The sequence below is a fragment of the Melozone crissalis genome, unplaced genomic scaffold (assembly GCF_028551555.1).
Source record: "Melozone crissalis strain CALT ecotype California unplaced genomic scaffold, PUWL_Pcris_2 ptg000017l_1, whole genome shotgun sequence".
NCBI classification, from domain to species: Eukaryota; Metazoa; Chordata; class Aves; order Passeriformes; family Passerellidae; genus Melozone; species Melozone crissalis.
In genome coordinates, this window is record NW_026535795.1 from 6,966,946 (window position 1) to 6,990,492 (window position 23,547).

Below are 23,547 nucleotides of genomic sequence, written 5' to 3' on the forward strand. Positions count from 1 at the left end.
TGTTGTAAATACTGTTTTTAGTACTATGATTATTATAATTATTATTATCAGAAATGTTGTACTCATGAGCAAGAGTTGAAAACAAGAGAAATGGCCATTTTCACTCTCTCCTGGGGGCTCAGAAGGAGTCGGAGGCTGAGCCAGGTGAAGTCAGGGTGCCAGTGGGATGCTGGAGCAGAGAGCAGCTGGAAAATGATGGAATTGGGAGCTGGAGGCAGCCGAGTCCTGCAGGCAGGGCAGTGAGGGCGGGGACGGCTGCTCCTCGTGCTGGGAGGAGAAGGAAGGGCTGAGAGAAGAATAGAGGTGATGCTTCAGTTCTAGTACATCTAATTTAGTGTTGATCTAAACTTCCCTGGGTGGAAGTTCCAGGTGGTTCCCTGCAACCCAGTGGAAGCTGGAGGATCTGTCAGGTTTAGCATGTGCTGGAAGAGAGCTGTAAACAGGTTGTGCTGGTCAGAGCCATCCTCCCAAACAGCTCCTGAGTCTCCAGGCTCAATTCCTGCCTGGATCTTCCCTCTCAGTCCCTTGTGCTGCCCTATGTCCCTCTCTTCCCCCTCCCTGGAGCCCAGATGGGTCTCAACTGGAGACTCATTCTTGCAATAGCTTTTCCTGGCAAAAATTCCCATGGCAAGAGCAGAATGGCCTGGCAGATGGTGCTCATGCAGGTGTGAGCACTGGGAAACTAATTTTTCTCCCCTCAATCAGGTTGGTGCAGTGAGGGATGGTGGATATGGCTGGGAAATGTGTTCCTGCAGGAGAAGCTCCTGCAGGGAGGAGCAGGGAGAGCTGTGCATGGGTAAAGTCAGGGAGCTGCTGCTGAGACACGTCGTGCCAAGGAAGCAGCCTCAGCTGTGGGGCCAGAGGCTTCACGTGTCCCAGAGCTGGGTTTGCCTGTGCAGGTGGATGGATAGGGATGTTCAGGAGCTTGTCCAGTGCCACTGGGCACTATCAGGGAATTGTGTGACTGCTTTGGCTGCACGGTGTTGGCTGGATGAGGGGTGTCCACCCACTGCTCCAAACCCATCGTGGCCAGGAGCTCATGCAGCGCTGTGCCCAACCTGCAGCACGTGGCATGGCCAGGATCATGGTTATTCCATGCCTTCCCATATCCCTTCATGCTATTGGCTATGTGCAGCTGCACACTTCATGCCTCAAATGAGACCAATTAGGTATCCTCATTACCATCCTTACTGCCCCAGCCTGTGTCATTCCTGGAGCATTCCCATGTACTGTGGATGTGGACATGGCATGCAATCCCCCCAGTTCTCGGGGTCTCCTTCCTTACTGGGGGGTTTGAGGTCTCCACTGATCCCTGAAGGTGTTTATGAATCGAGTTCTGAACCAACAGTTTCCAGCCCCATTTTAGCAGCACCATATGGACATGGGAATGTGCCTTGTAGGGGGAGCATCCTCAGGTCACCCACCCACCCTGCCTGGACCTCAAGTGTGGCAGCAGTGTGAGGGAGGAAAGCCAGGAGGGTGACATCATTATGTGCATGCATAGGCCTTCCAAGAGCCCTCCTGGAGAAGAGCCTTTGATTTGGGCAAAAATGAGGAGCTGAAGCTAAATGAGCTCCCAGCTGGCACCAACAGCCAGGCGATGGGTGAAGCTGTAGGAAAGGCACAACAGCCCAAACTACAGCTCTGTGCCCACATTATTCCACAGAGCAGAGCTCAACTCTGCCTGTAAATAGGCACTTCCAAGGATGCTGGCCCCTCTGACTGCCTCTGGACTGAGCCTATTCCTTCTTATTATTTTGGAGTCATTAAAAAAATCTTGCTCTAACCCAGTTGTGGGGTTCCCTTTGAGTTGACCTTCCAGGGCCGTGGAAGTTGAGGAGTTGCATGCATCCTACCTCGGGGGTAGGTCGGTATTGCTGCTCCCTTTCAAATGTAAACTTCAGCTTGCTTGCTTTAGCTTAGCCCAGCGTGACTCTCTGGCCCTGGCTCTGCAATCCTGTCTCACAGGGTTTGTTCTGTCCCTCCCATGGCATTCCTGTCCTCGTGGCAGTGGCTGTGCACCCGGCCGTGCACACGCGCACAGAAACGCATCCGTGGAAACCATATATGCACATTCACTCTGATACCACTTGAAATGAGTCAGGGAATGGCTGTTTACGGTGCTAGAGATTTCTTACTCTCCATGCTAGGGATGAGATGACACAGCAAGACCAATAAACTCCACCTTTGCAGTCAGCTGTCTTTAAGTAAAGCAGCAGAGGGGCGCTGGCCCATGCCTATGTGTGGGTGCCCTGTGGTCCCTGGGGTGCAGGGACACAGGGGACAGCTGGGCATCCCTGCCCTGGCATTCCCCATGCCTCAGTTTCCCACACCCTTTGACAAGGGGACAGAGATGCTCCCTCCCCACAGGGACCACAGGAGAGCTGATGCCTCCACATCTCTAAAGTGCTCTGAAATGGAAAGTACCAAAGTATGGAGCAGGGATAGGCAGCTGTGCACCCCGGGGGGAGCACCCCGGCCCGTGGCTGCAGGAGAGGGTTGGAAGGTGACTGTGTGGGCACAGGGCTGAGCTGTCACCCCAGGGCTCAGCACCCCGGGCAGGATGTGCTCCTCTTGCCACAGCTGGGGTCACATCCCTAGGGCTGGGTGGGGAGCTGGCACAGTGTCATGGAAAGACTTTCCATCCCTAACAGAGCCTTGTCCGGTTCCCTTCGGTCTGCCACGTGCATTTCATTGTCAACTTGAGGTTGTTGTTGTGCAAAAGAAGTGATCATGAAAAAAAATAAAGGAAAAAAAAAAGAAATAAAGTTGGTATGAAACCGTATGTGTCCGTCTCTCTCCGGGTTGTTTCAGTCGCAAGGCTTCTCTTTGTATTGTGAGAATACCAATAAACAGCATTAAACAGAAAATTGACATAAAGATTTAACAAAATAGACCTTAATCCTCTGAATGCTCAGTGACTGCTTTTTCACACAGCATAAAAGAGACAGAAATTGACAGTTTATCACCATTCTCAGAGGGACAATGTAATAAATCCTTTAATGAGGGTCCCGCTGCCCCCCCTGTGGCTGGGAGTGAGGGTGTGCAAAGTCTTTATACAGGAAGATCGAAAAAGATACAAAACAGTTACAAATACAAGTGCAGTTCTGGAAACAACATGAACTTCTTTATTAAAAAATCCAGTGTTTTCTTTATGAGCTCTTCCTGAGAAAGGATCCAGAGTGGGAGGGAGCAGGGCTGCAGTGCTCAGGGAGATGAACCCAAACCCATGAGACCCTGCATGGCCAATGCTCCTAATCCCATCCCTGGAGCCAGGTACACAAAAAGATCCAAAACTGAAAATAGGGAAGTTCATAATCCTCAAGGACATGTGTGAGAGGGTGCCTGGGCGCATTCCTTGCTGCTGGGGAAAGGTTCCCCCACTTGCCTCTTGGGGAGGGCTTTTGCCACCACAATTGGTGCCCAGTGTCACTGGCCACTGCCCTCCCTGTCCTTGAGGGGATATTGAAATGGCAGCATCCTCCTGGGCTGTGCTACATCGTGTGATCCCATCAAAATAACCAGTGTGGGAGACTCTCCACAGAGCTCAGCAGCACTGGGGCACAAGGAGACAAACTGAGGGGAAGGCAGGGAGGATTTTAATTTTAATTGTGTGTTCTGTAAAGGCAGGGAGGAGAGTGCCAGGAGGACAGTGCCAGGACAGTGCTGGGGCCATCACAGTGGTGGCAGTGGCAAGCAGCCCATGCCTGATGCTTTTCCCACGTGTCCTCAGGATGCTGCTGCCCGCACAAACAGGAATTCTATTTTTGCAGCTTGACCTTCCTGATTCCGGAGATAACAACCTGACTGCAAACGCAGCGTTGCTCCCTTTTCCTCTGAGATTTGATACAGCCCACTAACCCAGGCTCTTCTAAAACATGGATGTAGCAAAGTAAACCCCTGCATTTGTCTTAGGAAAACAGGCACAGTCCTTGGTGCCAGACAATTCGAGATATATTGATGAGACCAAGCATGGTCACCTCCTAACTAGTTAATTCAAGAGACATCCTTTATCCTTTTGTGATCTGAAGGAGAAAACCACAGAGGCATGGGATCTGCTGGGGCAGGAGGAGCAGATGGAATTGTGGAGAGGCTCCCACCACCTTCCAGCCCTGCCCACCGTGCAGCCCTGCAGGGCTGAGTGCTGAAGACACAATACTGAAGGCTTGAACCACACTCCAGCACACACAAAATCATAGAATCAAGGAATGGTTTGGTGGTTCCAACTCCCTGCAATGAGCAGGGGCACCTTTCACTATCCCAGGCTGTTCCAAGTCCTGTCCAGCCTTGAGAACCTCCACGGATGGGGCAGCCACAGCTCCTCTGGGCACCAGGGTCCCCCCACCCTCACAGGAAAGAATTTATTCCCAATATCCGATCTCACCCTGCTCCCTCTCAATGCCCCTGTCTTGTCACTCCATGCCATGTCAAGAGCTCCTAATGGAAAAAATCAAAACCAAGAAAGCAAAATACCTGCATAACTCTGGAAGGGATCCCTGCAAAGTGGTTGAGTAAGGGAAGGGATCAGAGACTCTGCCAGGGTGGGGGCAAAGGCTCACCTGGGCAGGCAAAACCCAGAAATGTTGCAGAGTGATTTGGTTTGAAAGACAACAGCTCACCCTGTTTCGGCAGCCTCACTGGCACCATGGCTGGAGCAGGTCTGCCCACAGATAAAGGGGCAGAGCAGGGAGCAGATTGGGTGCCAGGAGGTGAAATCATCCCACCCTCTGTGTGAGGAGGAGCACAGGGACCTTCCTGTGTCCGGGGATCTGACAGCAAAAGCCAGGTTTTGATTTCCAAGAGGGAAAACTGGAGTAGGGCAGCATGACTGGGGGTTTGCTGCCTTCTTACCACCTTGATAAGGCCACCGCTCTTGGGCAAGGTAGGGAGATGTTTTTAGTGGAAAAAGGGACCTTTTATGGAAAAAGGGACCTTTTATCTGTCCTGTCCCACCCCACTGGAGTCCAAAGGATGCAGCAGTGGCATTGGTAGAGACAGACATGCTTCCATGGAAAAGGGAGTCACCATTTGGGTGGGTGATTTAACCCTGCTGGTTATCGCAGGGAAGGAAAAGAAATACAATTCCTTGTGGAATTAATATCACTTTAATGGTGTTAGCTGGGGTAGACTGGTGAGGGGGAGCATGAGGGAAATAGAGGTGGCAGCTGCTTATCAGGCAGGGTTGGTTTGCAGAGGACAAAAAAAAAAAGAAGAGGAAGAGCCTTGGAGGAAAAAAAACCCCAAAACCATTAAATAAACCACCACAAATACATCAGACAGGATCATTAGAAATTTGTGTAAAAAAATACTAAACAGACCAAACGCCACCTGAACACCTGTCAGGAAAAGCCACCCACCCAGTAGCTGTGAAAAGCTGACAGAATGGAAACACAGCAAGTGCTTCCAAAAGGGATTCACGACTTTTGGGGCCTCTGGCCTCGCTCATCCGTTCCCAGAACGTGTTAACCACCTACTCACAGAAGAAGTGCAATGTGGTAAAATCGTGCTAAAAGTCCTCCCTGAGAAATTCTTGTGTGCCTCCTAAACCCTGACCCTCACAGGCACAGAAATGGCAGAAATTAACCAAAACTTGTGACAGCTTGTGGTGGCTGGGGAAACACAGAGAGCAGTCACAGCTCGAGGGTTAGTGCTGGTAAGGACCAGCAGCAGCTTGGGATGGCTCAAGGAGGAAAACAGCCCTGAAACAAACTGCGCAAGGGCACTTTTTAAATGCTGGAAATGTTTAAATGCTGGCCCCAGGGAGACCTTAAAGCCCCTTCCAGTGCCTAAATGGGCTCCAAGAGAGATGGAGGGAGACTTTGGACAAGGGCCTGGAGTGACAGAGCAAGGGGGAACGGCTTCACACTGACTGAGGGCAGAGTTAGATGGGGTATTGGAAATAAATAATTCTTCCCTGTGAGGATGGTGAGGCCCTGGACAGGTTGTCCAGAAAAGCTGTGGCTGCCCCATCACTGGAAGTGTTCAGCCATGAACAGCTGAGGCCTTTCACAAAACCCTGGAGAGCCACAGAGTGATACAGGGCTTCAAGACACACACAGGGGACATACACAGCCCAGGGGGAACATGCAGGGGACATGGGGGGGATGCAGAGCCCGTGAAAAGGACACACAGAGGGTATGGGGGGCACAGAGGACTGAGGAGGGAGACACAGGGGACACACACAGAAAGGACACGGGGGGGCATGCAGGACCTTGGAAGGGACATGGGGGCATGCATGGGCCAGGGAAGGGACATATAAGAGAAAAAGTGTCATGCAGGACCCCAGCTGGGGACACGTATGGGACATGGGGGCACATAGGAGGCACAGTCGGGACACAGGCATGGGGCACACAGCCCGGGGGGGACATAGAGGGGACACGGGGAGCCTGCAGAACGCTGGAGGGGGACACGGGGGGCACGCAAGAGGGCAAAGGAAGACACGCCCTCGGTACACGGTACCGGTATGGGGTACACGGTATGGGGGCAGACAGGAGACACGGGGGGCGTGCGGGGCACAGGGGACACACACAGGGGACGGGGGGGTACCGGGAACCAAGAGGAGGACACGAAGGGCACGGGCCGGGGACAGAAGGGAGACACGGGGGGTACAGAGGACACAGGGTGGGGACACAAGGGGGACACAAGGGGGGAACACGGGGGGGGGGATGACATGGGGGGGGATTCCCCCGCAGGACCCCGCGCGCGGGGACCCCCCGGCGGCGCGCGCCGCGCCCCCTCCCACCCCCGCCCGGCGGCGGCGCAGGCGCAGAGCGCCCGCCCGGTCCCTATTTCACGGGGAGCGCGGGCCGCGGCGCCCGCGCCAAATAAGTCTCGGTAGCCGGTGCGGGCCGTGCGCCTGCGCGGGGCCCCAGAGCCGCGCGGCGGAGCCCCGCTCCCCCCGGCCCCGCCGCCGCCGCCCTGCCCGCGCCCACCGCCGCCCGGCCCCAGCGCCCGCCGCCGCCGCCGCCGCAGCCCGAGCGGGGCCCGCGGGACGCCGGCCCGAGGTAAGCGCCGGGCGCGGCCTCGCCCGCCGCGGGGCCTCCGCCGCACGCGCCGCCCGGGTCCCTGCGGAGCGTCAGGACGTTACGGCGGCGGCGGCAGCGCCCGGCCGCCCGCCCGCCCCGCGGCCCCCCCGCCTCCTCCTCCTCCTCTTCCTCCTCCTCCTCCTCCTCCCTGCCAGCGGGAGCGCGCCCACGCGCCCCTCTCGGCCCCCCGCAACCCCCCCCCGTCCCGCGCGCGCCGCCCCGCAACGGGAACCGGGGGGATGGGGGGGGAACGGGGACACCGCGGCGACACCGGGGGCACCCCCTGCCCGCCCGCCAGCCTCGGCACCGGGGCACCCCGGGAGAGCCCCCCGGCAGCCTCCACGTGCAGCGCCCTCCGCCCCCGGGCACCCCGCTCTGCAAACCGCCCCCCATCATCCTGCAGCCCCCCGGGCACCCCACTCTGCAAACCGCCCCCCATCCTCCCCCAGCCCTGCAGCCCCCCAGGCACCCCGCTCTGCAAACCGCCCCCCATCCTCCCCCAGCCCTGCAGCCCCCCGGGTATCCCCTCTCTGGGTCCCCCTGTGCTGCACTCTGCCTTCTTCACCCCTCCTTGAGGCTGCTCGCCATCGTCCTGCAGCTTCCCTGCCGCTCTCAGGGCAGCCCCCCAGCCGTGCACCCCCAGTTTGTGTCCCCCCACCCCGTGCAGCTGCAGCCCCCCGCCCGTGCTGTCTGTGCTGCTCTCCATCCCCTCTGTCCATGGACCCCTGGGCACCCTCTGGCACCCCATGGCCCTCTCACCCTGTGCAGCTCTGTTTAACCCCCCTAAAGCCACCATGCATCCCCTCTCTGCATCCATACTGCATCCCCCTCTCTGTGCACAGCCTTGCACACACTGTAGTCTGGTCTCTCTGCCCTCCTGATGCTGCACCCCAAAGATCTGTCTCCTCTGCCAGCTGTGCTATGCTTTCTTTCCTTTTATTTTTTCTTCCTCACTTCACCCCAATTCTTTCCCCCAGCCCTTGACACGCTCTCAGCCCCCTGCCAGGTGCACCAGGAGGGACAGGCATGGACACCTTGAGTCCTGGTAGGGCTGGGGTGCCCCTTGTCCCCCTCCACAGCCCCACTGCCGCTGTGTTTTAGCCACTTTTTCGATTACTTATGGTTCCAGCCCACTTTTTCCCCATTCAGTGCTGGTTCCTGCCCAGAGGCATCTGAGCAGCACACGTGGGGTTCAGTCCTGTGATGCTGGGCAGGATGTCTGGGGCATCCTGAAGCTCAGGAGTGTTGTGAGTGATGCTAATCACTGAGTGGGATGTGTTTTACCCCAAAATGAAGGACAAGGGTAGGGATAGAGTAAGTACAGAGATTGGAGGGGTTGAGCTGAGGGCAGCTGAGCTTCGGTGCTGCTGTGGAAACTGAAGTGCTTCTGCTGGTGGCCTTGTGCTGGGCTGGCACGGAGGGCCCATTGGATAGACCCTGTGGGCTCTGTGGAGGTAAGGAGCACCTCGTGGTGTCCCTGTGAGTCAGGCAGGTGTTTCTGCAGGGCATGAACTTGGTTGTGAAGTCACACTGGCCATGCTGGGTCAGTGCTGTGCTCTGGCCGTGGCCTGGGAAGTGATGGGAGCCAGGTGACATTTCTGCTGTGCTCTGAGCCACTGCTTGGAGTTCTCCATGGGGGTCTGAGCCTGGAACAGCCAGACCTGGGTGAGATGTTCCCTTACCTGTGTCTGTGGGGGCTGCGCCAGTGCTGTAGGAGATGCTTTGTGGGCACCAAGTTCTCCTTATCTGGGCATGGGCTGATCCCCAGCATTGTGGGCAGCAGGGGAAGGGAGGGGATTCTCTCCCTCTGCTCTCTCAGTTGGGACCCCACCTGCAGTGCTGCATCCAGCTCTGGGCTCCCAGCATCAGAGGCATGTGGAGCTGCTGGAGCAAGTCCAGAGCAGGTCATGGAGATGCTCTGAGGGCTGGACACTTCTGCTCTAGAGACAGGCTGAGAGAGCTGGAGAAAAGAAGGCTCTGAGGAGACCTGAGAGTCCCTTTCAGTTCCTAAAAGGGCTCCAAGGGAGCTGGGGAGGGAGTGCTGTCTTACATCTATTGCTGATTTATTAGAAATGCACACTTTGAAATAGTTTCCAGATGTCACTGTTTCTGCGGGCTTGACGTGCTTTTTTAATTTGATTTTTTTGTGTGTGTGTGACTTTGGAGGAGGGAAGAATCCCTGTTTTACTGTGGAGGAGACAGTGACAAGCTCCTCCAACAGTGTGAAATCGTGAGATAGTTTGAAATACATTTAGAAAAGCACCTTCAAACTGAGTATCCTCAGAGAGTTTATGATGGATGCCAGGAGCAATTTTTTTTTTTTGGCCCTCTTTCACACTCTGCCCTTCACCTCCTGCACCTCAGTCCCACCCATGCCCATCGTTCTCACCCAGCCTGCAAAGGGCTGGGTTGGGTTGAGCTTCCCCTCGTCCTCCCTCCTGCGATGGAGCACTTGGGGATTCGCTCATCCCATTCAGAGCATGATGTCCCTGCAGTCCCTTCTCTCCTTGCTCCCAGAACCCTTCCATGACCGAGCTCACCTTTTGACTCTGTCATTCCCGAATTTCTCCCCCAGCAGGTGGTGACTGAGCTGGTGCCGCGATGGCGACGCCGGACGTCAGCGTGCACATGGAGGAGGTGGTGGTGGTGACCACGCCGGACGGCGCCGTGGACGGCGCTGCCATGGAGGAGGTCAAGACAGTGCTGGTCACCACCAACCTGTCCCAGCACGGGTGAGAGATGGGGCTGGTGCACGCTGAGGGGACGTGCTGGAAACCCTCCCAGATGGGATTTATCCCCCACTGCTTCCTCCTCATCCCTGCTCGCTGTGGGCACCTCAGCGGTGGCCATGGAGTGTCCAGCTCCTTGCTAGGGCTTCCACACCAAGGGCTCTGCTGCTCTGGGCAGAACAGGCTCCATTCTTTTCTTCTTTTGAGGTGGGGAAAAAAAGACTGACCCCAAATACCTTTTTCTGAGTGGACACAAATCCAGTTGGAACAGGACACCAGTAGCTAAATCAGTGTTTTTCTGCTATTTATTTCATGATGGCTGTGCTGAGCTCTGAACTCCAAGAGACAAGTTTGTCCTCACCAGGCTGAGGGTGGTGCAGCTGAGCTCCCCTTCCCTGAAGGCTGAGGAGGTGTGGGGTTGGTTGGTTTTTGGCCGAGCTCTGCAGGAACCTCCACTGCCAGCAATAGGAGTGAGAGAGCTGTCCTTGAAACAGTGTTGCCCTGAACGGAGAGGCATTATTAAAAAAAAAAAAGTGCAGGTCTGATTGTTAAAGTGCTGCTGTTTTGCACAATTTCTGCCTTTTTTGTTGGCATTTTATACTCAGGGCTGCTGTTTGTTCAGTCTGGTCTGTTCAGTGGCAGGTTGGCCGTGGCCAAAGAGCCTTTCTTGAAGGCCCACATAGCAATGGACTCTGCTTTATTTCTCTGTGTTTTTTTGGGTGGAACAGAGCCCAGAGCCGTTTGTGTGTTTTGTTCTGTCAGTGGGCAGAGAATCCAAGTTCACACCTGGAGCTGCATCCAGGCAGGCTTGTCTGAAATAAGTGGGTGTTGAATGGCTGTTTATTGCTCTCCGGAGGTGTTTGTCTGCTTTTCTCAAACGATTCTTTGTGTCAGTGCCCTGGGGCTTTGGGCAGGGCAGAAGGTGACAGCTGAGTCCAGGGCCGTTCCCCTTGTGCTGCTTCAACTAAGACAAAGCCCATTAATAGGTGAAATTTTGGTAAAGAATGGGCAGGAGAGGCAGAGGCAGGAGCTGTTGGTGCTGGCGTGGGCAGGACCTGCCCTGCTCTTCCTCCACGCCCTGGGTCTGTGTTTCCTAAACATCTTCAGTTCCCAGAAGAACAGTGATGGTGGGGAAGAAGGGCTTTACTCCTCTTGTTTTCTGTCCCATGAAGACTCCCTTGTCTCCCTCAGTGGAGAAGCAGCCAGATGTGACTCTTGGGATGTGGCTGCTCTTGGATGCAGAGTGGTTCCTGGTTGTCATGTGGCTCTGAACCTCTTCAGACCCATGTGCAGCATTGTGGTTTTGTCTGGGAAAATGGATCATGGCAGAGGCTGGCTCAGTCAGTTGGTTTCCTTTCACTCTGAGTTTCCTTCCTGTTTTTCTTTGGAAATCTCTTGTCACCCTCCCAGTGTCCCCTGGATGGTCAGGAGCAGGACAGCTCCACACAGCACAGAGAGGAATGCTTTCATTTAGTGACAGCTGTGAGCAGAGATGTCTTGGCATGGATGAAGAGATTCCTTGAAGGGTTTTCCGTGCATCTCTCTGGAGAAGAGCTCCTGGACAGGCCCTTTGCTCCCTCATTCTTGGGGATGGTAGTGGGTTAATAGAAAGGGTGTGAAATTTGGCATCACAGGGTAAAACCTGCCTGACTCCCCTCACTGAGCAGGGCAGTGGGGCTGGTGGTGGGTGGCAGCACGAGCCACCATGGTCTCTCTGTGGCCTTGGACAGTTGCCCCCACCAGGCTCTGCTCCTCCAGGGCAATGCCACAGTGGTGCTGGCTCCTTCTCCCTTTCCCTCTGCAGCCCCAGCTGGTGTCAGGAGAGCAGCTGCAGGCACGGGCTGGGATCCCTTGCTGTTGGCTCAGTGACTGCTCACATGGGGAGCTTTCTGTTTGCTTGGTGTGACACTTAAACCAAACTCAGCTTGGGGGTTGGTGCCTTTTTCTAGTGCTCTTCTGGGTATGGGTTTGCTATTAAAAAAACCCCTCTGTACAACCAATTGTTAAGAGCTTAATTAGTTCGTGTGTTCTTAAGGAAAAAGCTGAGGGAAATGAAAAATAATAATGAGCAAGAAGCTTTTCTCTTTGGTCTATGGGAGATGGGGATCTGTGCTTGATGCTCTGATGAGGTGCTTGTATTTCTGATCAGCACAGGATTCTGGGGGAGACGTTTCTCTCTCAAGTTTCCAGGCAAGGCAGGAGCAGAAAAGAAAGGAGACGCCAGCCCGCAGAGTTATCTGCACATGCTTTCTTCTCTTCCTCCCATCTGGCTTATGGATCCTCCTGGGGAGGAAGATGAGAACCATCCTCCCCTGCCTTCGTCATGGCAACTGGCAAAGGCAGGGCCAGCTGGGGGGCTGCACTGCTGGGGCTTGGAAGGTGTTTGTGTTTTCCCTTGCTTCTGCCTCTGCCTGTTTACCTGGAATGGGATGGGAGAAACAGCATGGAGACACTCGCCTTTTTTTGTGGTTTTCTCTCCCCCATGTGCCCATGGCAGACACAGACTTCAGTTGCCTGAATTTTTCATACAGGCTGGGAGTTGGTTTGTTTGTTTTCCTCTGGAGGTTAAAGGCATGGGCTGGGTTATTCCTCCCCATCCAGTTGCACCTTTTGGTCATTTTTCGGAGCGGTGCAAATGTGGTGGAGTCCTGGAGGAAGCTCTGAAAGGTGCTGGCTTTTCTGCTGGAAGGTTTCTTCTGGGTGAGTTGGTGGAGGTTCTTGATCTGGAGGCAGGTCAGGGCTGTGGGGTGCTGGGCTTTGCATGCCAGAAGGGGTTGCTTCCTCTGGCACCCTGCTGAAGTGCCACTGCTGCAAACTGATGAAAAACCCCAGGTTAGAATTCTTCTGTTCTTCTGTCAGACTGCCACTTGTGTAATAATCACCTGGGTGCAAATGCCTTGGCTCAGAGTTTACCTTTTTGAGTCCTTTCATTTACCCTCCCCATGCTCTGCCAGGGCTGTGGGCTGGTGGTCACTGTGAGCTGCAGAGGCAGAGTTGTGTCCATCTTCTTTCTGTCACAGCAGGAGCTGTCTCCCCTCTCTGGAGCAGCATCTGAGCACTCACCTGGTGAGGCTGGGCTGCCTCCCACACCATTCCTTATCTCTGTGCTGCTCCCCACAGGGACCTGCCCTGCAGCTGCTGAGGGCAGGGATGCTTTGAAGCTGCAGTTCCATCCTGGAGCTGTGTGTTAGGAGCCCAGAATGGAAAAACCAGTTGCTCTTGAATTTCCTTGTCCCCGTGGCATGGGGGGTGAGAAATGTGGTTGCCAGTGAGTCACTAGGACTGTCTTTTAATTCATCCATGGTACCAAACTGAGGGAGGTTTCAGGTTTATTTTCTCTGTGGAGTCTTCATAGGGAATTTATATGGCAAAGTATGTGAAAAGCTAATTGTGTTTCTACCCCTGCCCCTGTGGATTGAGCTTTCTGGAGCTTCAGTGACACCACCAAACATACATCTTAAAAGGAGGGTAGACTTAGATTAGATACTGGGAAGAAATTGTTCCTTGTGAGGGTGGTGAGGCCTTGGCACAGACTGTCCAGAGAAGCTGTGGCTGCCCCATCCCTGGAATTGTCCAAGGCCAGGTTGGACAGGGCTTGGAGCAACCTGGGATGGTGGAAGATGTCCCTGCCTGTGGGAGGGGCTTGGAACAAGTTTAAGGGTGAGTTTTAAGGGCCCTTTCAGCCCAAACCATTCTGTGTTTGTATGAAAACCCATTAGGAATGGTCCCTGCTGAGCACTGGCTGTGAGGTACAGGTGGATCCATAATGGCACCAATGTGGGCTCCCTCCCTTTGAGACCTGACCTCCAAAGCCAGGGGGGTGAGGAGCATGTCCCACATGCCAGCCAGAAGTGCCTGTGCCCTCTGAGTGTGGGAGGCTCCTTGGAGGGGCTTGGGGCTCTGTATTCCTGTACCTGGGATGGGAGAACAGCGAGGGAGTGGGTGCTTTGCAGGACCCACTGTGTGACTCCATGGGCAAAGCACCCAGAGAAGATGGAGATCTCAGTGTGGGGACAATGGAAGCAGCTGAACAGCCAGCTATTAATGAATGTCATGGATATATCAAATTTTAAGAGGCTCAGAGATTGTATTGCAAGTGTCTGTAACTCATGTTATGTTATCTCTGCTCACAGATCTGCTCTTGGGGTTTGTCCAACTCCTTTATAGTGTCTCTGTGGCTCTTTGAGGTCCTGCTCCCTCCCTGGAGCATCCTGCATACCAGGGGATTCAGCCAGTGCATTGCCCAGACAGCAGCAGCATGTTTCACACATGTTTTTCCTGGGGAAATCTCAGGCAAAGCTTCCAAAGGCTGGCAGTGACTTCTGAGCAAGGGGCTGTGCTGACAGCATCTCTCCATGCCAGCTCTCCAGCAAGGGCTGGGCTGGAGGCAGATCCACAGGGCTGGGATTAAAGGGGAGGGAGAGAGAGCTGGCCAAGCTGCTGACAGGGGCTTGCCTGCTGTGGGGTTCTTCATCTCCACATGAAAAAATGGAGCTGAGCCTCCCAACCCCAGAGCTGACTCTTAGCTCTTGTGGGAAAATGTGATCCGAGGGACTTGTGAGGCGATGTCTCCACAGGGCATCGGGGGTGGGGGTGGCACAGCCACATGGCTTAGGAATGCCTCTGCCTCTCTTCCCAGCGGTGACATCAACGAAGACACGCTGGAGACTGAAAATGCAGCTGCTGCAGCTGCTGCTGCCTTCACAGCCTCCACAGACCTGAAGGAAGCGGTTCTAGGTAGGTCAGCTCTTTCCACAGCCCCTTGGTGTCGACTGCAGCCCCCCAGTGTGCCCCAGCCCTGCCCTGGTGTCAGCTGGGACACTCCAAGCACTGCTGTGCAGAGCTGCTGGGGCTTGGGGCTGTTCTCTTGTGAGCCTTGGGGGTGCCAGCGATGCTGTCCCAGCATCCAGGGGGCTCGGTGACCAGCAGGGAGCTGGCAGTGGCTGGCTGGGCTGCTGCTGCCCTCTCCTGGTCCGGGATGTGTCCCTGTGTCCGGCCATCCCTGCTCCTGCCATTCCAGCTTGCCACGGGGGTGTCAGTTTTGCAGCAGCTTGCTGGCTTTGGTTGCAAGTAAAAGCGAGTTTAGGGAGCAGAGACTGATCAGCTGGGCTAATGTTGACTTGAAACCAGTTTCACTTTAAAACCAAGGGTGACTCCACCCAGATAACATCATTCTCTTTTATCAAGAATGGGTGACTTCTCATTTTCCCTGTGCTGAGCTGCAGCTGGATTGGCATAAATCTTACTGGGCTGTTTTGCCTGAGAAGTTTGGGTGTTTGGATACTTCCATAGCAAAGTGCAAGTGAGTGGTGGCCACAAACCCCAGCACACCCCACCATGCATCATCTACTTGGTTTTTTATTTATTTCTGAGTTTCAAAACTGTCATTGCATGTGTGGCTCAGGAACTGTGGCTCATGTTTCTCTTTGATCTGTCCCTTCCTCTGATCCCTGTGAGAAGTGAAGATGGCTGAAGATGAGGACAGTTTGGAGGCAGAGATTGTCTACCCCATCACCTGCGGGGACAGCAAAGCCAACCTCATCTGGAGGAAGTTTGTGTGCCCTGGAATCAATGTGAAGTGTGTGCAGGTGAGGACAGAGAGTCCAGCACTGGACTTGTGCTTTCCCCTTGCCCACATTTTGAGGTGACCTGGCTTGTCCTTGTTGTGATAACCTTTGATCAGCTGCTTTGCATTTGATCCATGTCATGGTAGGAAAGGATGACATTTTCCTGGTGCTGGGTACCTGATATTTGTCCTGACAAAATTACTTAGTTCTGGCTGGAGAGATGGTGCCTCAGTTTAATGTGTTATTGAAAATTTGAGAAATTTGGGCACTTGCAGTGTGCTCAGTTGGAAAGTTTGAGGAGTGTATTGATTGAGGACCTGCTGAAGAGTTGCTGCTGTGTGCTGGGTAACTCATGGTTAAAATTTACATGAATTCAGGAACATGCCACGAGTGAGTCATTGCTGGCATTTGTACACAGCCTAAACAATACCCTGCTGAGGGAGAGTCTCCTTGGGCTCCCAAAGGATAGTCCTTGCCCTTCCCAGCAGCAGTGGTCTCCTCTATCCATGAGACAGAGGATAAATGCTGCTGCCTCCTAAAATCTGTTCTCTCTGCACTGGAGCCCTTGTCCTTGTTCAGAGATGCAGTTTCTCATGCAGTAACAAGTGAGTTGCTCTATGTTGGTCAACATGGCCATGGAAAAGAGGAGGCCTGGATTTGGGAAATCCTTTGAGATGGGCTGTAAGGCAGCTCTTAAGAAAACTGGGTCATGATTGGACTCAAGGATCTTGGAGGATTACTCCACCCTTAGTGATTCTATAATTCTGTGATCCTGCAGGTTTACTGTTGAGTTCAGGCACAGCTGGGTGTGTAGGGCAATAAAAGAAAGGAAGAGTTGGCAGGTGTGTGCCAGCTCCCTGAAGCTGGTTTGCAGTGGCAGTGGGTGTGCACAGCCAGAGAGGCCAGAGGTTCCCTGATACCAATGGTTGGGCTTGGGAGCAGGAGGTCAAAGACCAAATGGGCTTCTTCTCTCTCCCCTATGGGGCATAACATGCCCTGGACCCAATTGTTAGCAGTGCAGCCCAGCTTTCACTGAGTGCATTGTTAGTGGGAGCGTGAGCAGCTCCCTGCTGTTAATGATACTCTGCACAAGCTCTGGGTGTTTTCCCACTGTCCTGCCTGAACTGGGCAAGCTCACACACCCCTGGAGCAGCTGTTAACTAACCATTGGTGACAGCTTTAATCTTTCTGACTTGGGCAGTGTTCTCTGGGGTGGGGAGTGCCTGGCAGCAATCTGGTTTGGGGGTGCTCGGTGGCACGTGGAGGCTGCAGACTGCCAGGCACTGGGAAATGCCAGCAGGCTGCAGCTGAACCCTGCTCACAGGACACCCTTGGCTCGTTTATGGCTCGTGGCACTGATGTTGCACCCCTGCCTTTGCAGTTTCATGATCACCTCATCAGCCCCAAGGAGTTTGTGCACCTGGCAGGGAAGTCGACCTTGAAGGATTGGAAGCGGGCGATCCGGATGAACGGGATCATGCTCCGGTCAGTGCCTTCCCCTGTGCCTCTGGACCCTGCTGGGGGATTGTGGTGGGGGGAACACAACCTTTGGAATGGCAGTTCTGCTGCTGAGGGAGCAAATGAACCACTATAAATGTTTGTTGTAATGACAGCCTGGTCCCAAATGGGGTCAGTTCAATGGCTTTGTTCTGTCCTTGTGCTTAGGGAATAATTGGGGACAAGAAATATTTCTCTAGCCTTTTCAGACCTTGAAGCACACTGAGTTTCCAGCTGATGTAGGGACATTGGAAATTTTAATGGCTGTTGGTGGTTGGGCCATGCTGTCTGTGGATTCTCAGTGTGACTCACCAAATGAAATCAGTCTGGTCATCACCAATGCTCTGGTTGCAGCACTGCTGCTTGACATCACTTCTAAATAAGTCCTTGGCAAAAAAAAAAAAAAAAAAAAGGTTCTTTATTGCAAACATTTCTCTTCTCTAGTATTAACTACAGTAATTCAATTCCTCTATGGTCCTTCTGAACACTAGCCTGAAACTGTGATTTAATTAAAGTCTTTCTCTGCCTTTGGACAGGATTAAAAAAGAATCACCTCTTTCCCCAGGAATTGTCAGTGGTTTTGTGCTCTTTTCACAGGGTGACATTGCCTTTCTCTGTATTATTCTACTTCAATGCAGGCATCTCCTGTATTCCTTTTAAGCAGCTTTTGCCTCACATAAATTTTGCATAATAGGTTTAGGCTTTGTCAAGGCAGAGCTTTGAGAGGGGGAAAAACACTTCGGGGGAATGTCTGAAGGCAAACCCAGCATCCCATGGGAGCACATCTCTGGATGCTTAGGTGGTTGTTGGCCAGCAAGGCTTGGGAATGTTTTGGAGAAAATGTTCTTGGATTGGAAGATCCTGTGTTCCAGTGTTGGCACTCCCTTTGAATGAGATGTGACACCTGATTTTAGTTTCTAAATAGGGTTAAGTCCTGTCTCCTTTTGAGCTATAGAGTCAAAAAGGCAAGAAAGAAGCTCCCTTTGGTCTCACCCTGAACTGAGACTCCAACTGATCCTTTGGAAGCTGGAGCTTTGGAGGGGATGTGCTGGTGGCACCAGTTAGGGGCTCTCTCTTTCCCCTCCTTCCTCAAGAAATGAATTAGTCAGTCCCAGTCATGGCTCCTGCTGGCTCTGCCTGCTCTCCTGGCGTTTTGGGACTCAGAAGTTTGGGCTGGAGGCTGCCAGGAGCAATCTCAGAGCTCTTAGCTGTTGCTGATGTGCCTGTCCTTGTGCTTGCTCCCTGTCTTTCAGGAAGATTATGGACTCAGGAGAGCTGGATTTCTACCAGCACACAAAGGTCTGTTCCAACACCTGCCGGAGCACCAAGATTGACCTGACAGGAGCCAGGGTGTCCCTGACCAGCCAGACATCAACAGAGTACATCCCTCTGACTCCTGCCTCTGCTGATGGTACGTGCAGCCCTTCCTCACCTCAGCAGGGCCTTTGGCACATCAGAGCCCATGAGTGCCACGTAACCAAGGGCCCTGTGGCTGCCCCATCCCTGGAAGTGTCACAGACTGGGTTGGACAGCACTTGGAGCAATCTGGACTAGTGGAGGGTGTCCCTGCCCATGGCAGGGGGTTGGAATGAGATGAGCTTTGAGGTCTCTTCCAACCCAAGCCATTCTCTGATTTTATTAATTTGACCTATAATTACAGATAATTGTTTCATTGGAAGATGTTTTAATTTTTAAATAGTTCTGTATTTAACACCTTTAGCCCCTGAGCATTAAGAACAGCCCTGAAAGTGCCCCACACCCCAAGCTCCTGGTGGTGCCTCTGGGACAGGATAAGTCCCTTGGGTGGCTCTGCAGAGCACCCATCCACCACATCCTGGAATTGTGGTGGGGAAGCTGATGCTGATGCACAGCCCAGCCCTCTCCAAGAACCCCTGTTAAACATGAGCTCATTAATGGGAGATGTTTGCCAGCTGCTGGGCTGTGCTGAAATAACCAGAGCCCTGAAAGCTGTGGAGTAAAGGAGCAGAGGGACTGGATTTAATGGCTGCAACTGAGCATTCCAAAGGCTCTGCACAGCTCTGTGGGGCTCTGGCCAGATTCCCATCCATCCTGCTCCTGCACACGGCATGAATGACGCCTGTTCCCTGGCTCTATGGTAACAAAACTGCTGAGATTGGCAGAGCTGGAGGGAAGGAGGGATGCCCCCTGCATCCCTGTGCAGTGGGGGGCTGCTCTTCCCTTGCAGGCTTTAGAAACCCTCCAGACAAATGGTGGCTGGGTAAAAAGGGCTGCCAAAAAAATCAGACACTAAATCTGTTTGACTTTTGCCCTGAGCAGTGCTGGTGTGTTTTCAGGGGGGAACAGGAGGGGAATGCTGCTCTCAAGCATGTGTTCTTGTGCTGCAAAGGTTGCAGGAGCAGTCCCTGGCGATTGCACTCTAATGTAGGAAAATAAGTACAGCTGGCACAGCAGCACTTGGGTGTCTCTGTTCAGCGTTGAGATCTGCATTCAAACAGATGTGATCCTCTGCAATATAAAGGAGAAGTACAGAAATGCAGCAAGGGAGTGCTTCCTTTGGAAACAGCCTGTGAGAAAACAGGGAAAAATCAGGACCTGGGAATTTTTTTCTCTTCTTTTTTGCTATTGGTTGCAGTGAACGGATCCCCAGCTACAATAACCATAGAAACATGCGAGGACGCCAGCGATTGGAGCACCAGCATTGGAGGTATGGCCTGGCGTCCTGCAGGGGTGGAGGAGATGTGGGCAAGCAGGGAAGCAGCAGAGTAAGGAGCAGGAAGGACCCTCTTACCAGAGCAGCCTTGCATGAGCCTCCACTGGGATTATTCCTTCTGTGCTGATGGAACAGCTCTGTGTTACATTCCTCAGCAGCCTCGCGATGAAGTTGTTTCCAAGCACCAACATATCAAAGCCAGAGAGCCAAATGTGGCTCTGGGGGGGAAAAATTCTTATCAGAAGGGTCATGAAATCATTCTCCTTGGTGCTACTGACTGTAGCAAAGTGTCCTGTTGGTGTGGGGCAGGGTGGGGACAGCATATCCTTCTTTGTGTCCGTGCTCTGGGTGGGCCTTGCCCCAGCCTGGCAGGACTGCACCCCTGCAGGGGTGTCCACAGGGAACCCATAGCAGATTACCATTAAACCCTGCTGAGGATTTTGAGGTTCTCCCTTGCTTCCTCTTTCTCCAGATGACACCTTTGCTTTTTGGCAAGGTCTGAAGGACAGTGGGCTCCTGGAAGAAGTGATCCATGAGTTCCACCAGGAGCTGGTGGAGACCATGAAGGGCTTGCAGCAGCGAGCACAGGATCCCCCACTGCAGCTTGGGGGTAAGGACCTGGTCATGGGTGGTCAGTCATCTTGGGAGAGGGGCTTGTGGATGTTTTTATCCTTAGGGGTATCTGGATGACATGATAGGGATGTAGCTCATCATAGGAAATCTCATTTTTGGCTGATTGATGAGGCTGCGCTTGGGGATAATTCAGGTGACCTCAGTTCTGCAATTCCCCGTGCATGGGGCTTCCTCCCTGCTGGCTCTGGGTCTGGACAAATGCTTGGCTTGGGAATTGGGGTGGAATTTAGGCCATTGGAATAATGATGCAGCAAAGCAGCTACTGTGCCAGCAGATTTCTTATCACCCCTGCTAGGCAGGAGAGGACTGTTTACACGGCCAGTGACCTCTTGCCCTTTCTCATGGCTTCTGCCTTCTCCTCTTCCCCAGCCTCTTGCATTACCCTCCCGCAGATTTTGGCTGTCTCAGCTGGACATGTTTGTTCCTGGACATGTTTGCGGCTTTTGCCAAGCCACAAATAGTTTGCTCAGGGAGTTTTGCTTCCTCAAAAATTCTGTGTCTTGTTTTTAAGATGCTGTTTTACTCAACAACGTAGTCCAGAACTTTGGGATGCTGGATCTGGTCAAGAAGGTCCTGGCCAGCCACAAGTGCCAGATGGATCGCTCGAGGGAGCAGTACACACGGGATTTGGCAGGTATGGACACAGCAGTGTGGCACTGGGCATTGCTGCCTGTGCACTTCCTTTTGGGCTGAGAAAGTGGGGGTTGTGTTAAAGCTGGTGGTGTTAAACCAGCCACACCAGGCATTGCCACATGCCTCTGGGAAGCTTGTCCAGGATCCAGGCTGAGCCAAACCTCTCCTCTCTGTCCAGCTCTGGAGCAGCAGTGTGACGAGCACCGCAAGCGAGCGAAGGAGCTGAAGCACAAATCGCAGCATCTCAACAACGTCCTGATGACCCTCACACCCGTCTCTGTTCCCACGCCTCTGAAACGCCCCAGGCTCACCAGGGCCACCTCCGGACCAGCTGCCATCACCTCCCAAGTCCTGTCCCAGCCAGCGCAGCTCACTGTCACCCCCGGCGTGCCAGTGTCCCAGATTGCCAATCTCCCTCTTGGCAAAGTGGTCTCGGCCCTCCCTCCTTCGGTGCTGGGGAAGAGCCCGGCCCAGCCCCCCGCCGCCAGCTCCCCGGCCTCCCCTCTGCTGGGGGGGTACACGGTGCTGGCCTCCGCCGGCTCCACCTTCCCCGGCACCGTGGAGATCCACCCGGACGCTTCCAACCTGACGGTGCTGAGCACGGCTGCGGTCCAGGACGGCAGCACGGTGGTGAAGGTGGTGAGCCCCTTCCAGCTCCTGACCCTTCCAGGACTTGGCACGACCATCCAGAATGTGACACAAATAGCTCCCGGTGGGAGCACGGTGGTGACTGTCCCGTCCGGGGCCGCCGAGGCCGCCGGGGACGAGCACGCTGCCGCCGCCATCGAGGTGACCGCGGTGGCCGACGAGGCGGAGCAGAAGTGAGAGGGGGGACTTGCCTGGAGGGACGCTGGCCGTGCCACTCTGGGGGGAACTGCCTCTTCTCTGGCTGCGCTGTGGGACGAGGAGCGGTGTCGTGAGGGGCACGGGCTAGCGAGGCTCAGAGCAGCTCGTGTTGGGAGCGAGGAGGTTCAGGTCAGAGGGAAGGAGGGGGGAGGAAGGATGCCTGGAGAAGGGAAAGGCAGAAATGCTCTGCCTTGTTTGGAGGAGGGAAGAAAAAAAGAGCTTATTTTTTTATAAAGCTTTCCTCCCCTGTTCTCTTGGAGTAGCTTTCCTGCTCTGGGTTGTCAGCCCAGCCTCTTTGGCTGGCACAGCTGGAGCAGTGTCCATCAGAGGAGTGGGCAGGAGCAGGGAGAAGGTGGTAGCAAAAGGAAGCTGCCAAAGGGGGTCTGGTGTGCAGGGAGCTGGCTGCTCCCCATCCTAGGGGCTGCAGGAGTGGAGAGGGATGCCAAGAGCAGGAATTCAGTGGATGTGTACAATCATTGACACCAGGAAGAGCTCTGGCAGCATGGGCACAGGCCCTGGAAGGTTGGGTTTGTGCGTGACAGTGGCTTTGGGTGGCAAAAACAAGTGGGAGCTGTTGTGACAGTGGGCATGGTGGTTGCCCGGGTCTACTGGGGAAGAAGCAGCAAGACAGGAGCCCAGAGGGCTGAGAAGAGCTGTGACTTCTGAGGATTTGGGGTCTTTTTCTAGTTTTCTCAAAAAAAAAAAAAAATCCATTATTGGGATTTTTTTAAGCCACTGGCGATTTTTAAGCAAAGCCCAGGTTGGGAAGCTCGTTCTGCATGGCAGAGCCGTGCTGCAGAGCGTGCAGAGCTGAGCCCCATGGCCATGCTCCAGGGAGCTCACGCTTCCTCACGAGGGCAGACCCTGCTGTCCCCAGTGCCCAGCATCCCACGGGAGCAGGACACTGCCATTCCCTCCCTGCTGGGGTCAAGCAGCCGTTCTGTAACGGGGTGGTCAGCCCCCCCAGTTCTCCTACAGCCACCCCACTCACTGCAGCTCTCACCAGGCCCCGTGCCAGGGCCTGTGTGTCTCACGCTGCCTCTGGCTGGGAGGAGTCGGGTGCTTGGAGTGTTGGGGTTTCCCAAACTTGATCTGGCAACAGCAGCAACGACAGGTCACTTTATTGAGTAATAAATATTTTTTTGAAAGAATGTTAATGTTTATTGTGTTTTCTATGTCCAGGTATAACAGCTGGGATTGTGAAATGGGGCTAAGGCAGGCCAGGAACACACTTTACTAAATATAAATGTCCGTGTCCTCTGTGTTCCCTCTGGCCGTGGGTGTGCAAGGAGCCTGAAATGTGGTTCCAAAGTCTGGTCGTCCGTGGCACAGCTGGGACTGGCTGCACCCAGTGCTGATAACCACTGGTCCCCAACCTGTGGTTAGGAGAGTTTTGACACGTAATCAGGAAGAAAAGTGATCTATTCCTCTGAAGCATTAGATTTTGTTTCGTTTTGGCCAAGACTCAGCTGAGGCCATAGTTGATGAGGAGGAGTTCTGCCTTATCAGAGGTTTTTCCCTCCCAGCTGGCTGCTGCTGAGATATCACCACCATATCTCTGTACTTGGGACAGCAGTAGTGTGTCAGACTGAGGACATATAAAGGGTTGTGATCACCCTGAGCTGCCTTTTGCCTCTCCAGTGTGAGCAGCCGTGCTGAGCCACATCTGAGGTGGGTTCCCAGCTGAATTCCCCCCTTCCTGTGCTGCAATGGTGAGTGAATGTCCCTCAGCACAGGGACACCTTTCCCCAGCAGTGCCAGGGCTGGAAAGCCGTGGTGCCTTTGCCCAGCCCTGCAGAGCTGTGGGCTGAGCACACTGCTCCAGCCATCTCTGCTTTGGCCAAACTCATCTGGGTTATCCAGAGGCTGTGGGAGAGGGGATGTTCACATGGAAAGGGGGCAGTTGGAGAGACCTCCTGGCTCCT

At 54.1% G+C, this 23,547-nt stretch overlaps 1 protein-coding gene across 3 annotated transcripts; it reads left to right on the forward strand.

Annotated features, from left to right (window-relative positions):
• Positions 1-6,957: 6,957 nt before the first annotated feature.
• GMEB2 (glucocorticoid modulatory element binding protein 2) lies at positions 6,958-22,744 on the forward strand. 3 transcript variants are annotated; one of them, XM_054274392.1, is made up of 10 exons: positions 6,958-7,004; positions 9,601-9,757; positions 14,394-14,491; positions 15,212-15,342; positions 16,703-16,806; positions 18,072-18,229; positions 19,433-19,504; positions 19,983-20,120; positions 20,655-20,777; positions 20,955-22,744. In XM_054274392.1, the coding sequence occupies exons 2-10, from the start codon at positions 9,627-9,629 to the stop codon at positions 21,599-21,601; spliced, it is 1,602 nt and encodes a 533-aa protein (XP_054130367.1). In that variant the 5' UTR covers positions 6,958-7,004; positions 9,601-9,626; the 3' UTR covers positions 21,602-22,744. The 3 variants fall into 3 exon arrangements, with proteins under 3 accessions (XP_054130367.1, XP_054130369.1, XP_054130368.1); XM_054274394.1 differs by having other exon boundaries at positions 15,215-15,342; XM_054274393.1 differs by having other exon boundaries at positions 9,604-9,757.
• Positions 22,745-23,547: the final 803 nt, after the last annotated feature.